General features: G+C 34.8%; 1 protein-coding gene across 1 annotated transcript in view; it reads right to left on the bottom strand.

The window, feature by feature from the left end:
* Positions 1-5,979: 5,979 nt before the first annotated feature.
* The window catches only part of DACH1 (dachshund family transcription factor 1), a 393,810-nt gene continuing 382,997 nt past the window's right edge, over positions 5,980-16,792 (bottom strand). The window contains exon 11 of the mRNA XM_045201919.2: positions 5,980-6,702. Within this exon, the coding sequence (XP_045057854.2) occupies positions 6,665-6,702 (38 nt within the window). The 3' untranslated portion in view covers positions 5,980-6,664. The remainder of the gene's footprint in view (positions 6,703-16,792) is intronic.

Consider the following 16,792-nt stretch of genomic DNA (forward strand, 5'->3'; position numbering starts at 1 on the left):
ACTGTCTGCTATGGATTAATGTGCTACCACTGCAAGAATGAGCAGAAGACAGCTGGACGTAACACCAAACACTCAGCAGATAAAAGAGAACGGCGCAGGTGCATTTGACTGCATCAGAGCAACTGCAGGTGGAAGATTCCCTAAGGATGAGGGAGTGCCCCCCGAGCCCGCAGGTATTCAGCTTTGAATATTTGTCAAACTAGAACTAAATCCTCATTTGTGGTAGTCAATTGAGAATTTTCTACCAAGTTCCTAGTCTTCCTTCTTAAAGATACAGTGTGCTGTTAGATTGTTTGCCTCTTGGCTCTTTGGCCAGATTCTCCATTCATACCCAGTTCTGTTCTGAATCACAGGAAAAGTTCATTTCCCTAGAACTTACCCATTTGCATTTATGCCCTGATGTGTATCTGCTGTTGTCTCACAGTACCTATCTGGGGGGGGGGGGGAGCATGTGTAAGGCATATAATAGAAAGCATACAAGTCTATGAATGGAAGGAGCCAAAATCCATTCAGCATAAGTGAACCCAGGCATGTAACCAACCACCAGAAGAATTTAGCTCAAAGGTCCAAACCAATGGGAGCCCCATTTTCTTTGTAAATTTAACAAGATGAGTTAGTAAGAAAAGAGCTGACTTGTATCAACATCTCCCAACTGCGTAGGGGTAGAAGCCAACAATGGGATTTACAAAAAAAATTGTTTTCATAACTTAATCGTTACCTCTTTAGTCCTTACACGTGTACACACAGTAAACAGAGAGTAGAAATGCACAGTGCTGGAAACGTGTCAACCAGCTTATCTGGATCGGTCACCTAATGGTAGCAAAGTTCGATTCCCAATTGGCATTGTTGGAAGAGCAGCCAGAGTACCTGAGAGAGGGTTGGAAATTATCAGCAAAGTAGCTTAAAGCTCTGGATAAAAATTACCAAAATACTGTTTATGTGAGAGCTAACCTTACTTAAAGTATTGGATTCCACTTTGATTTATCTATAATGCTTTTGAGAATACAATTGATGGAGCATTTTTAGTGGTTGATCCAGGTATTACAATATACTTACTGCAATATACCTGTGTTGACTGACATTTTACCAGTTCAAATGAAGTGTAGAAACATTACCTTCCTTCATACAACTTTACACTCCTTCATTTATAACATAATTTTCTTAAATATTTCCTCTCCCTGCATGGAGAATGACACCACACTGTATTATAATTCTTGCTTCCACAAACCTGGAGGCTTTCTGAAGAGAAGGCTTAGGGATGCCTCTCCAAGGTACAAAAGGAAGGACCCAAGGTATAAACACCCACAGGTTCTCCCCAAATCCTTTGGACTGAAGATTCAGAGGGAAGCCTCAATCATGATTGAAATGGAATTTTTACTTCCCTGTGCATTTGGTTCTGGGGACAGATTAATTGATAATTTTATTTAGAAAAAAATAATGTGACTTCTATTGCACGTAATTGAGAGAATTGCATATTTATGTTCAATTCAAAATTGTTTACAATACTAAAATTACTTAAACTATGTTAAATATTTTACAGATTTCATGTGACTTTTGACAAAACTATTATTCACTTTTGTAATCTCTCTGCAGCTCACAATGACCCCTACCTACTCTAAACCCCTCCCCGCCCCTTAGCAGGTCTACTGCTAGGTAGTTGTCTAGAATATGATATTTTCCCACCCTCCCAGGCAGTGCTCCTCACACTTAGCTGCTCTTTAGACGCACCCAAGAAACTTACAACTACTGATGCCCTTGCTCCGCCCCCCAGAGATGAAAACTTAATTGGACACAGTAGTTTCTAGAATTCCCCCAAAACATCTAGTGTGCTGCCAAGCCACCTTACTGGCGTGTGCTCTGATTTGAGGTAATCAGTACTCTCAGGGAATCTAATTCATGACAAGAGAGAGAAAATTATTGGATTATTTCCGTAGGCTGGAAATTATGTCCCGGAATAATAGAGGAATCAAGAGAGAAGCAAGAGGAGCAAATTCACCTGCAATGAGAGGACAAAGCAGCAGGGTCACTGAGAGAAGCAGGAAGGTGCAGGTAGTAGAGGGTCCCTGGTCCCTGGGGGCTGACTGCATTTCGGACTCGTGTACCCCTCTGTCTTTCTAATCGAACTCCTTGGTGTTTAACTTCGCAGGGATTTGTTTTTGTTACTTACATGCAACCCAAGGAGTCCCAACTGATCCAAGAGTTTAACTCAAAATCTCCAGCTCATTAGCCTCTAAATGTAAATGATGTCTCCACTGCAGGGGGTCACTCATTACCTAACGCACTTACTCGGCATTTAGGAATTTATGGTCAGTGTTTGAATCATTTTAGGCAATTACGTACCCTAGATACATAGATGCAGGGTGATAAAAATGGAATATTGTATATCTATACTCAATATTCTGACTATATTAAGAATTAATGTTTGTTAATGATAAAAGTGTTGTGATTAAACAGGCTACTTACCATAAAACAAGTTTGCAAGCATTGGTAAGAATGCTGTGATTGAAATAAATGAAAAACAACATGAAAAAAATAACTCCAGGAGTGTGGCATTTTACCTAGGGAAGCTGTCTCCATGCCTTTCTCAATCCCTACACGTTGTCTGACTCCCCACATATTCTGTACTATTTTCTAGAAGGTGAATGTGCAATGTGGGTCACTGGATTGTTACCACTCAGTGGAAGGTGTCTAAGTCACTACCCTCTCCACACCAGCAATGTGTTCACTACAGAGTAGAGGATTCTCAATGAATCTTTTCTTGCTCAAAGTAAGATCTGATTCCAACCGAACTACAAGCTCCTGTGGGACAACGGCTATGTTTCAGTTTCAGTCATTACAACATCTAGCACAGTGCTTTGTGCAGAATAGAGGCTTTATTAATGAATCTGTTTAAATGAATAAATGAGGATCAATTCAGCTTGTATATACCAGTTGTACATATTAAAGATAAATGTTAGCACCAAGCCTACACATGATGAAAAGTGATATTTTTACAATGTCATTTACAATACGTTTTATTCTATTAACATCTCTACTTCCCATATTTTAAAAATGCAATTCATATAACTTTTATTTATAATTTACTTCCCTCTCGTAATAGCTTCTGTGCAGATTATAAATTTGCTAGTCCGAATGAAAACACATTGGGAAAAAACCCTTAAATTATCACCAAACCCCACTAACATCCAGAGGCGGGATGCTGTCCCAGTACAAGTCTTACTGACATAGATATAGGCTGACAGAAGGCAAAGATGTGATTGTAATGGTCACATAAAATTTGGGGTGTTTACTAGGCAAAGATCATAATTTATTAATTTATTAAAATAGCTTCTTTAGACAGGAAAAATATCCAGTTTCCATTCTCTTGGCCGTGTTCAGAATATTCACAGAGACAGCAACCCAATATTTATTAAACGCTGCATTTTGGATCGATTAAAGTGGTTATATATTATTAAATGATACTGTAATTTCTAAGTTTCTAAAGGCATTTTTCCAGTGATCGAGATTAAAAGCAAAACACTGAGTTAGAGTTACAAATATACACTCATAGATATGGGAATAATATATTTTGTTCCATCAACATGTCTACTTTACATTATTCAGCACAAAGCTTTTTGAAATAAGAATCATGGGAATATAAGAATATAAAGAAAAAAGGTACAAATAACAGCTTCATAAACTGAGAAATGCACATAAATAAATCATGTATATGTGGGCAGTTTGCTTAGCTGGCAAGAAACAAAATATGGAAAATCTGCTTGTTAAACAATAACTACAGAGTGTGCTTTTATGATGTTCTCACCACAGTGATTCATATTAGAGATAGAAGCAGTTGCATGTTAAATAAAATCATTGAGCATTGTTCCCTCGCATCGCAAAGAGCTGACTTCTGTTGTTTTTAGATGCCTCCCATTAGAAAGTAAATATTCCTTCAATGCTATGCATTTCACACAATTTAATAAAGACGAACTGTAAATAAAGTCACAGGGAGATTTCAGACAGTTTTATTAGGAGATTGTTGAAAAGAAAAAGAAAATTAAATACAGTAACAGTAAATGTGGTTCTCACATTGAAACCAGACTCAAAGAACTATGCTACCATAGAAAAATTTCCAATTCTTGCATTATGATGTAAAAACAGATTTTTGTACAGATTTTGTACAACAAAATTCGTAATAACCTTTTATCATTTTTAGAAAACTTTAAATATATAGATAAAAATAGACAATTTTCATAGGTCCTACACGAAGATGAGTATGTTCTGTTCCAAGGGCTTGCATAGAGCATAAATGTGGTTACGATATCGAACAACTAGACATTAATATTGTTAGGGTTACAAAGGCATGGAAACCATAAAATGGGCACAATTTTATGTCTTTATATCAAAACAAATTTCAAACCAACCTGTATAACTAAAAGAGGGAGGAAAAACTTAAGTTACAGACTTAAAATAACATTTCATGAACTGTAATATTTACACCAATGTTAGTAAGAGTCTCTCTTAACATACAGCCGATAGCTTTTTTCCTTAATCCTTGCTAACATTTCCTTTCATGTCAAACCAAATGCTGAAGCATTCTCAAAGATCTTGAAAGTATGTATTTTAAAACTATGTAACCTACTTAACAGGTGACTCTATGCAAGGAGCAGAGCAATGCCCGATTCTATTACGTATGTAAGTTGTAGGCTTTTTAAAAAATTGTTCAAAAAATGTATAATTCGAAGGCTTGCCACAAGTCCCTCCAATTTTAAGTGTTGTAATCCTTTAAAGACTGCGTATAGGGAAAAACAAGAAATAGATACAACTAGGATTAGAATCTCTCGTGCTCAAACAACAAGAGATGGTTAATGGAAGAACTATGCTTAGAAAACCAAGTGTCTACAAAGCATTTCCTAACAGTATTTTAAATAAAAATATTGCTCCCTTTCAAGCAAGCGAAATAGGAACTGCATATATAACCTTTTTATTATATTAAAAATGGACTTAGCTGGTTAATAGTGAGCTACACAAAAGAAGTATGTTCCAGTATTGCAAGGAAGACCTAAAAACTAGAAAAGCTTAGTTCCAGAGTATCTATAATATTTTTCTCTTAACTGAACAAGTAATGCCCAATTCAAACTCTTTAAACATTTTAAGCTAGTTTTCTCGGACATTTAATATTTTGCTGCTTATGGTAATAAATAATGTTATGATCATAAAATTTTATGATGACAGCAAAATCATCAAATGCACAGCAACTGTACTGACTTATAATATCAATCTTTAAAGGTGTAACTCCAGACATGTAAAAACAAACAGAGGGTAACTTCAGCATGTAATAAGCACTGTTTGCAGCTTTACTTCCAGTTATCTGCACAAAGTGAAAACACATACTGTAACTTTCAAAAAGACAGTGAAAATAACACGTAGGCACCCTTCCCTCTGACCGGGGTGGGAAGCACAACACATTTTAACTGTATCACTCAGCGCTACATGGTATTGGACTGATACATCAAGAGTTTGTTAAGTTTGTTTTTCAGCAACATTAACATAATATGACGTTAACATATAAAAATATTTCTGGTGTTTCAATTTACTGTTCAGCCACAATCCATTCTCAATAGTGCAGCTTGGGGCACTAACTAAGGTTCAATATACAAATAAAAATGGCTGACACAGAGTTCTGATGTCACCAGATGCTTAAGATCTCATTCATTAATACTGTGACTCCAGACAAATATTTACATGCCTGCATGCGTTAAAACCAGAAAGGCATCTTTCTGACCAACAGGGTGACAAAACATTTCCTAAAGTTTTCATTTTCCTAAACTCTAGTATACTACTGCATACATAAGACCTTCCTTGTATGTTTATGTTTATATACTGTACATGTGACCAACAGTTTGAATAAGAAGCATTGTTATTATTTTTAATTCTATATACCACTACCAGTCTGGAATGAAAACATGTTACATTTGTTTGTTTGTTCTATTTTTGAAGAAAAAAGACCTTCAGTGAAACCTTTTGGCTTATGTTCAATGCTTCTTTTCAGATATGCAAAATGTTATTTCATTGGGTTGTTGTCAACATCCATTTGTTGGTCTTTTGGAAAGTATTTGAAAAAACATCTTCAGGAGAAAAGCCACAATTAGAGAGTTTAAAATCGAATGTAACAGAATATCACTCTTTATTGTATTGATTTTTAAGGAATCCTCTATGCCTCCTACAAGTTCATTTCCAAGTGTTCTTGCTGGTTTCCGGAGGACACAATTCTGTTAAGTCTGGGTGGCCACTGCTACCAGAGTCTCTTGATGTGCTCAGATACAGAATTTTCAGAAGAGGAAAATGGTTCATTCCACTAGAAAAAGCAAAGCTAGGTCTTCACAGACCTGCCTTTAACTCTGTATGCAAGTGTCCAGCAGCAAAATTGCAGTTATTAATTTTAAGAAGTTTGATACTTGTACATTTACAAACATTCCCAGGTCCCTGGTATAAACCACAGGTGAAAATCAATGGAGGAACCCCCCCCTTTTTTTTGTAGAATACTTAAACTTTTAAAGAACATTAATACACAAAATTGAGGAAGTTTCCTTAAAAGGACTTTATTTTTTTCTGAATTTTCCAATGATGAATGTCTGACTGCAAAGTTCTTTACCATAACATGGATTTCTTCAATGGGAAAGATTCAGTACATGACAGTAGTTTTCAAATACAGTCTTCCATCTAAAAATAAACAATAAAAATAATTAATGACATGACATTGGGGAAACAATTGTGAATATAAAAACTACGTAGCCTGATATAAAATTTGTGGGGTTTGTTCTCTCTTCGCTCGATTAAGAAGTAGCATTTTCCATACATCCTCAAAGTTAATGACACAATTACATGAAGTTTATGTGATTAAAAAAAGAATAAAGCATTTGTAGTTCTCATAAATATATATTTGCTATTTTGGTAGCAGTTCCAGGGCCTCAAAAAATAGATAAGAGTATGTGTGTGTGTTTTATTGATATGCAAAGCTAGTTGATTTCTGTTGAATGACAATTACTTCCTTCAAGCTTGCAGAACTAAATTTTCTCTGGGTGCATTCAGGTGCATCTTCATCACGAGAGACCGAGCTTCCATCTTACTCCTCAGCAGTGTGGTTAAATATACCATGTAATGTACTGTTGTGCAAATTTGTTGCTATGTATATGAAAGCCACCTAGCTTATTTCATCACTGCCAATGAACTATAACCTTTCTCCCTTGACATGAGATTAACCAAACAATTAAATGTTAAGATGGAAATATATTACTTCTTTCACCAATGGAGAAACGTGCAGTTACGCGAAAAAGAAAAGCAAATATTAAACATATGCAGTGACTATTTTGATGAATCAGAAATAAAAAAATGGAAAATTAAAAATTCAGAAGGAAAAGAAAACTAAACATAAACCTATTTTTCAAATGCCACACCTTCTGGACAGTTGTGGTGTGGTCTAAACTCTAGATACATTTGTATAAAATGTCTACATTTCAAGTTTTAAAGCCTATAGTAGATGGTGGTCAACAAGGAAAGTTTTCTAAACATCTGAGAAATACATACTGCCATGTAAATGTCTGGTAGGTTGAAGAATTAAAAAATAACTCACAGTAAATTCACGCAACAGAATAGAGAGGCTAATATTTGCAGATGTCACCACCAACATTGAGCTAATTGAGTGCTTTCCCTCACTCTGTTGTGGATATAGCAGTTACCATGGATCTTAAAGTCAGTGTTAAATCATTTTTTATTTCATAGAAATATTGCTGTGCCCAGATTTTATATCCATATCACATGTTTTATCTTAGCCTAATTTGTGTGGTTGGAATGTTCACTCCAGAATGTCACAGAACTCTGTTGTGCTGGTTGATATATCCGAAACACCTAGTACATATTTAATAAGTGTGTGCTGAATAAATCAGTTTCATGTGATTATTGAAATATATATTTATTTAACTCATTGTACTGTTAACATCCCAAATCCACACTTGCCCTCAAAAACATGGTCAGGAATATCCATGAGATTAGTCTCAGATTGGCTAAAATCTAGTAAGATGTGTGAAGTATTAGTTGCTTCTCTAAAAATAATCTACCTTTAAGGATAATGATATTCCCTGAAAGTCTGTGGATATCCTTAGTTTTCCAGTTTGACAATCATACCAGAGTTTTTCTCAATATAAGAAACGTCTAATCATCACAGGGAAAATCCGTTCTCCTTAAACAGCATACACTTTTGGACATAAGATAAAATCTAAGATTCACCAATGAAAATATATTACTCTAACTGAATTCTATTTTTGAATGATGACTTAAATGCATGCAAAAACTATGTTGAATAATCACCCTAAAACATTACTGGTCTAAAAACATTACTTCTTTGGTCCAACAAATAGCCTTTTAGTGACACTAAATATTACTATAACTCAGCAGTAGCTATAATATTCAATAAAGATAGTTTCTAAATCAAGCTTTAAGCAAATATCAATATCAAAGTCATATACTTTTGATAAAAATTTCTAAGACATGAGAGTATCATATTAATATATTGTGAAATATTTATTATTTTGTATGGAATATGGCCTGATTTATTTTGTTTGCTTGGCTTGATTGCATCCACCTGTGGGACAAACCTATGATTTTTCTTACTTACATTATATAAATAAACTAATATATAACTATTTCTAGTTTCAGCTTAGCAGGAGTTTCAATTATTTACTTTGTAAATAAACCTAATAAATTTGGCATTATAAAAATAAGCAAACTAAAGCCAGTCTTTCATATACTTACTATCATGGAGCTGAAACTTGGACTTCCTAATCATGATGGTTTTGATTCTAATGATTTTTAATACATAAAGCAACATATATATTTTTAAAAATCTAGTAATAGAAAATATGTAAGTAACCAAAGATGTAGAGTGCTGATATATTCACCAAAAAATTTAAATTCATAGTCCTTGGTTAATTTATCCTTACTTCTCTCTCCTGTCAATGACCTCATTATTTCTATTGTATATTCAATTATGTTAAGAGTACAATTCTCATTCTTAGTTTTAAAAAATTGAGAATTTTCTAGGATTAGAGAGAGAAGAGATATTCTCAACTCCCCCCAAATTCAGATTCCATTAAATGAGGTCCTTCATAATCACTTTCCCCTAATAAACAGTGGACTATCACTGGAGTGAGTACTATGCCTCCTACTTGCAAAGGTGAGGTACTGTCTCCTCTACACCTCAGTAGTACCTCAGGGTCCCTGCCTTGCTGGTTCTGTCCTCAGGGTCTTTCCGGAGACAGGGGCTTCCTTTCAGTACTCAGAGCTTCATCTAGATAACTTGAAATCAGAACCAGAATTCTTGTAGTTTGTTTTTAGAGAAAATATCTTCCTTTGACACAATGATTATTTGCTTTTGTATGGCAGGCTGATATGATGGAAGAATCATTAAGTTTTACTCTGTGCATGGGAGTACTTAATTAAAAAGTCTGTTCTAATTAAAAGCTTGTGGGAGTAGGGATTGAGTGAAACTATTTAAATTACAAATTCCTAATAGTTCCAGAATTCATTGTAATTTGATGCTTACAGCTATAATTTGGTGTATAAGAGTGTATCTAGATCACTGAATAGTTTATTGCAAGTTTGAATTTTTGTATGCTGTTTATTGTTATTATGTAGTTTGGATCTACAGATAATGGGTTGAAGGAAACATTTAAAATCCCTTGTAAAAATGGGTCTCATATTTTAATATTAAAGTTGCAACCATCAAATCAGAACATTATGTATATGGATTCTATGTTATTTACTTGTTGTGGCTAAGACAGGAGAAATGGGGAATATACCATATAATTCCAGTTTTGTCTTGTTTTAAGTTTGTGTATTAACTTTATTGTTTTGATTTAGTGTATTGCAGGTATTATTATTATATTTATTGGTAGTGTATAATACACATGAGTAGACCTAGAGTTTAGCTTTTATTCCATGTATAAAACTAGAGTATTGCATAGCTTGATCATTTACTTAAAAACTAATAAAATTTGTTCAATAACAACCATACTACACAACAAGAATTCATATTAGAAGATAGATACAAAGTAAACAATTTCAAATTGCCCAGTTGAAATAGAATTATTTCATTGTGTGAAAAATATATGAAATCATTCATAGGGAAATATGCTAGTGAAAGGTATCATGTAATATGCAAATAGATAAATACTCTAGTTTTGAATACAACACCCCTGCAAACATCCACAAGGATCTCTTACATATTTTTTGCACAAAGGGCTTAATAAATTTCATTTCCTGTTGGGAAGCAGCTTTATTTAAAAAAGGCATCTATTTGTTAAAAACATAGCTAGACCACTAGAGTCTAATGAAGTTTGCTGCTTTTATAAAACAGCACATTTATGAGCATAGGTCTCCTACACCAGTGCTGAGGGAAATACTAACATAACAGAGGGTAAACATATAAGATCGTATTTCTAGAAAGTTTAATATTTACTTAAAATTAGGTTAATATGAAATATAGTAGCTCTGAGCCACTCTCAACATAATGTCTTAATCATGTGAAATAAGGGAAAGCAAAACAAGTGATGAAAACAAATGTTAATGATTCATGTGATATTTGATAAGACAACGAAAGGAAGTCAAAATAAAAGCAAACAAACAGGAACAGATGGAAAGAATCTTTGTCAAGTCATAACCCCTCTTCTAAAACCCCCAAAAGAAGAAGTTAATTAAAGAAAATATTGTTCCTTGCTTTTTTTATAATTTTATATTTAGAGTAAGAACATTCTGCTACTGCTAAAGCAATGAAGCAGAGACACAAAGTCTACATTTAATATGAGAAACATTTGAAGAGAGATTGATATTCAGCATTGGCCCTTTTATAGAATACTAAATAAAAAACATTTCTTCTCATGAAATGCAGATAACAGTTTAAGTAATTTTCTAGAAGTAATATTCAAGAGTGTGTCAAATATAATTAAAGGTAAAAACTGAAGAAGTTGCAACAGATTTTGAATTTTATGTAATTTAGGGTTATAGCTACAGAACCTGAGGCTCACTGAGTTGAGTTAGTGAGAGAGCAGGTATCATTTGAATGGTTCCTCCGTAAGTATTTGACGCCATTCTGTATAGTGGTACAGACTATGTATAAGAGCATACAAAAAGTGCATTCTGTCTGTAGAATCCAAATGTACTACAACAAGCAGTAAGTAGTGGATTATCTAACGGCCCAATATTACCCTCAGTGATTATCAATGGACCAATATGAGCTCTCTTGAAATCAGAGTAGATGGCATGCTTTTTTTTTTTTTTTATGAAGACTAATATGAAGTAAAGGTCTTGATTGTGGCTAATGCAGAAGACAAAAAATATAATCGGGAACTTGTTTTACATATTTTTCAGTTCTCTTCAGAGAAGAACACAGTCTAGTTTAAAACATGTTCTGAGAACAGAAGATCGCTGAAATGGTAGTATGCAGGTTAAAAGGTAACTGTGTTTTGCAGACAAGGAGTGAAAGTGAAAGCCTGCCATTTCCATGTGAGAGACTTTGTATCAGACTCTAGGTGAGCACAGGAAGTGAGGAGAGACCTGAGCTTTGACAGCTGGACAGTCTGAAGTCAGCAGAACTAGCCTTCAGGTATTGAGGGCTAGCAGGGGTCATCACTGGGCAAGCTGGTCTCAGCACAACATTCTGAATGGGAAACTAAATAGACAAACCAGTGATGAAGGCTGAACTGAAGAATGTGAAGAGAAGGCATTTCAATACTATACAAGGCTATGATTAATCTCACTTAGCTTAGATTTACTTAGACAACTCCAACCATAAGCAAAATACTTTTCCCAAATAGCTAGATCAGTTTCCAGTATCTCAGTTCCTCTGAGAAGGGATCTTGTCAGTATCTTAAAAAAGAGATCTATTGCCTGGATTTAAGGCTCAACTGTGCCAGCTGATGCTCTCTGTAGACGAAGAGGAATTTACTACCAAAGGTTAAGATAATCCTGCTTTACTGAGTTTTGAAGACCTTTTATTCTGTAACTCAAGAATCTTCCCCACTTGGGGTAAAAATCTGAACCCTGTAGTTCTATGACCTGATATCACTTTAGAACTCAATGTTCTTAAAACCGTAACTCCATGACCACAACCAAGCGAAATTGATTTTACAAAATCATTATAAATGATCCAGTGCTTGTCTAAGCAACAGGGAAAGTTGTACGGCTAGTGTTAAGCAATTATCCCTCAGACAGAAATTTTAGTCATAAACATTCTGCCTGGACTCGTGTAGACAGGGTTGGGATCCCATACACTGTATTGCTAGAACTTAAGGGTTGCTATAACCACTTACCATAGGATTTAAACTCATCTCCCCCAGGTTGCTGTCACTACACCAACTCTTACAGAGCTTCACTGTCCTAGAGAAATTGATTAAAGTCTGGTTTATAATCTCCCTAAGAGCAGGTAACATACCACATGACCTTGTGTGTTTCCAGCACTTCGAGCATTGCCTTGAAACTGGCAAGTGCTCAATAAAAACACATGGAAGGAACTATCAAAACGAACATAAGAAATGCGGGGGTGATGGACATGGTAAGCCTCTGGATGTTATACCTTGAAAAGAACGCATCCTCACTTTGGTAAGGATGCTGGCTTAGACTAAATATCGATAAACATCAATGCCAAATGAGAAGCATACTAGTAGATTGAATTCTTCAAAAATGCCAATTTCATAAGCTTTTTTAACAAACCAAAGTAATGCACAGGATCAAACAGACTAAAAGGAAAGGACAACTACATAATACATGATCCCAATTTGGCTTCAGAAATACTATTAAAAAGCTATAAAGGACATGATTAGGCCAAATGACAATATTCAAATTTCAAAGTCAGATTAAATGAAACTATTGTGTCAATGAAATATTCACTTAGCTGTTAAATATACTGTGTTTATGTATAAGAGTAAATATATATATACCCCCTGAAATATGTACGGTAAATATAACAGATAAAGAATTATGATTTATACATCTTACTCTCAAATAATTCAGAAAATGCAGAGACGCAAAATTATGAAGTACATGGGAACAAAATATTAATAATAAATGAATCTTGTTAAATTAAATATAAAACTTTTAGTTTCTTTTTGAACTCTTTTATAAATATTTTTCAAATTTTAAAACAAAATAGTTTGCCTAAATGAAGTAAAATTTTAATACATCACCAATGTCAGATATTTATTAGTGTTGATGATTAACACTCTCCACTATTGATTAAATGGGCAGTAGCCTCATGGTAAATATGTTTTCTGCTTCTCAACAAGGCCTTCAAGAAGTCCTATTCAAGTATTAGGTAGAAAGAAGATGCTTAATGATTTTCTTAATGTAGCTCTTCAGAAAAAAAACAGGTTCAGATTTAAGGAAATTATTGGACTGGGGGTGTGGATATAAGCTAAATTCTTGTCTATTTGTCCATTATGTTCTAATGGTAAATTTACAATTTCCAAGTTTATGAAGTCTGCTTAACTGTATTACCAGTTGGTTAGGACTGTGTGTGCTAACGTGCATTTTTGGTATAAGGAAATTACTGTCTGTTTAACTGAACTAAAACAAAAAGAAAAGCACAGACCTGTTTAAGAGTTTTGTTTTGTTTCTGTAAATGAATAAAAGTTATATTGCTGATAGGACAGCTTTGGCAAACTGTGTGTGTCTGTGTTCTAAGTAAGCAATTACTAGTAAGAAGCAAGAAACCCTCAAGTGGTTAATGAACCGGCCAGGGAGAAAGGGGAACTTTGCACTTAGGTTACCTCATCCTGACCAGAAGATGAGACCTCCTAACTTCAGCAAAGTGAAGCACCACAAAGTCTCATTACTTTCTCCATTCTTCTATCCATTTCTGGGGGAAAGAAGACTAAGAAACAGAGATGGGAGGAAATCGGGAGGAAATCATCACGTGAAGCCATATCTGAACCTGAGTGATAAACAGACAAATTATCTCCCGTGCCTAATTAAAACAAAACAGAAAAAAAGTGATGCCTTATTTGATGAAATAGATACTGTGGAGGAGGGAAACAAGCATGTATATCTTTCAGAACTGCAAGAAACAGGCAAAATCCTTGGTGAAAAAATGAAGTTTCCAGAACAAATGCATATGCTCTCTCAGGGGAAAACCAGAGGTGGCACCTAGAAGGGCAGCTCTTGTCAGAGCCCAGTTATTTTCTTTTATGTTTGGAGAAAACGGCATCATTATTTCTTTAAAAGTATAGCATTTTCTATTTTCTATAGCATGACTAATTCAGTAATTTTAATAAAGTTATATTTGTTTAAGAAAGTAATTGTGAGTGAGTGAAGTTCTAAATCTTTAGAGCTTTATTTAAAATACTTATACAGGGCTGAACTAAAATGCTGGCATAGTGTTCAACTCTGAAAATGACAAACTTCAATGACAGATCTCAATTTTTTCAATACATATGAGGATTTTTTAAAGAAATGACATTTTTGTGGGGAATAGCTTTTCTTTATACCTTATCTAATGAATCATCAAATATTATTTAAATAGGGTAGGGGTGAGAACAGTTACATGCCATAGAACTATTAAAAAAGGTAGCCCTCAGTGCACTGAACTTAAAAATTACATGTAGGGACCAGTTCAGAGATGTGCAAAGTTATATTAAAGAGACAGACTAGCCAAAAAAAATTTTAAGGAAATGTGTTGACAGAATGATCAAATTTAAAGAAAGAATATGAGAATCAGTAGAATGTCCAGAAATATCGGTAGTTCAGACACAGCAGAGTTAAACAGGCAAGCTTTGGCAAATGCTCATTAAGCGACCATCCAGAGATGAATGTGGACATCTGGTCTATTTTTAGAGATATTTCTGGGTCCATAAAATATTTGACTTATATAATGGTCCCTTATATCCCCTTCTCTCCAGGTAACTTGACAATTTTATTTTCTGCATAGCCTTCTGCAGTAGAAATCCTCTAAGACAGCCAGCAATGCTTCCTGTCTCCTGGTGGTCCCAGCCTTGTGTGATCCCATCACCTTCAAGAGTGGGTTGTGTCTAGTGACTGCCTTGTAATGAAGAGAATGTGGCAAAGGTGATGGGAAGTCACTTCAAAGATTCAGTTATTAAAAAAGAACTGTGACTTTCATCTTGCTGGCAGACACACATACACACTCTCTCTCTAGGTCTTTGCACTTGCTTGGCCTGAGGAAGCAGGTTACCACATACTGAGTTGCCCCATGGACAGCCCATGTGGCAAGAAACAAATGATGGCCGCTGGCTAATTGTCAGCGAGTACTGCGGCTCTCAGTCCAACACTCTTGAGGACTGAGCCCCGCCGTCAGCCGTATGCGTAAGGTTGGAAGTAGAGCTTGCCTTAGTCGATTCTAGAGAAGACTGTAGCCCCTGCCAACAATTTATTGCAGCCTGCGAGAGACCCTGAGCAGAGGACCCAACTAAGCTATTCCAAGATTCTTCACATACAGGAACTGTGAGGTAATAAACGTTTTAAACCATAAAGTATTGGAATAATTTGCTATGCCGCAGTATCTAATGAATACTCTTTCTTTTATGAAAAGATGTGCTGCTCAATGGCACAGGTGAATTTTTCGGGTCCTATGGCTTGCAGTGCTTCATATACTTTAGTTTGCCTCTTTCTGGAAAAGACTGATAACCTAAACCTGGATCCTGTGAACCCGCCAAGCCTCCTTGTAAATTCCGCTGGAAGCTTGACTGCATTTCCGAGAAACAACGAAACCAGCCTAACGTGTTTCTCAGTACAGTTAGGTCTTGTCTTCCCATACCGAAATAATTTTTGAAAAGCTCTAGGATTTGCTACAAATGGAATAAATTATTCAAAATTGCATGATATTTTTTCATTTAAAATTTGTTCACTTTTAAAATATATACTGTATATATATTTTAATTATACAGACTATCTATAAATAGACATAGACCTATATATCTAGATATACAATATAGAAAAAAATATATATTTTCACTTACTATAGGATCTTTCTATCTATCCATCCTCTAGTAAATTACTTGTATTACCTTAGTGTACTTTTATTTTACTCGGAATAAAAGATAAGTTTCTCTGGAAGATTGGTAATTTTATTTCATAGTACGGTAGCCATTTCAGAAATAAAAATAATAATTTTCAATAGTCCAATCCTTATATTAAACTTAAGTCAGAATAATAATGATTATGATTATAGCAGGTCACCTGGTGCAATGTGACAGAAGTAACCGTCCCAGGATATCATGTGCTCCGCACAGGTAAGGCTGTTACTATTTAATGAGCTATCATTTACAAAGAAAGAAAAGACTAGCGGAAAAATTCTAGACTTCTCTATTAAAACCATGTAGAAAGATAATTTTTTAAAATTTATTTTTATTTTTCAAATTTTCTTAATTATGCTATTACAGTTGCCCTGATTCATAAACCAGACAATCTTTTTAATGTCTCTCAGAATCTTTGGTTCAGAAGTGGTGATTGGTCAAGTTCAATTTTGGCTAAATCTGGTATCTTGCAATATTTGAAGCTGTTGTTTATTATACTGCATGTTTTGAAATGGAACAGACATAATCTTTTCAAATTAATCAGAAAAATATCAACCAAGCAGCCACAAACAATAGCAAATGGAAGACATTAAGTACTTTCTAAAATGGAAAGCAATAAAAAAAGACAAACGTGCTATCACAAATACATGCAATGCTAATAGATAACTGCACATTTTATAAGTTGTCTCTGTAGAAACAAGGATTTCAGGAATCATCTGGGCCCTCTGCGC

Source organism: Desmodus rotundus, chromosome 13, assembly GCF_022682495.2.
Source record: "Desmodus rotundus isolate HL8 chromosome 13, HLdesRot8A.1, whole genome shotgun sequence".
Classification (NCBI taxonomy): domain Eukaryota; kingdom Metazoa; phylum Chordata; class Mammalia; order Chiroptera; family Phyllostomidae; genus Desmodus; species Desmodus rotundus.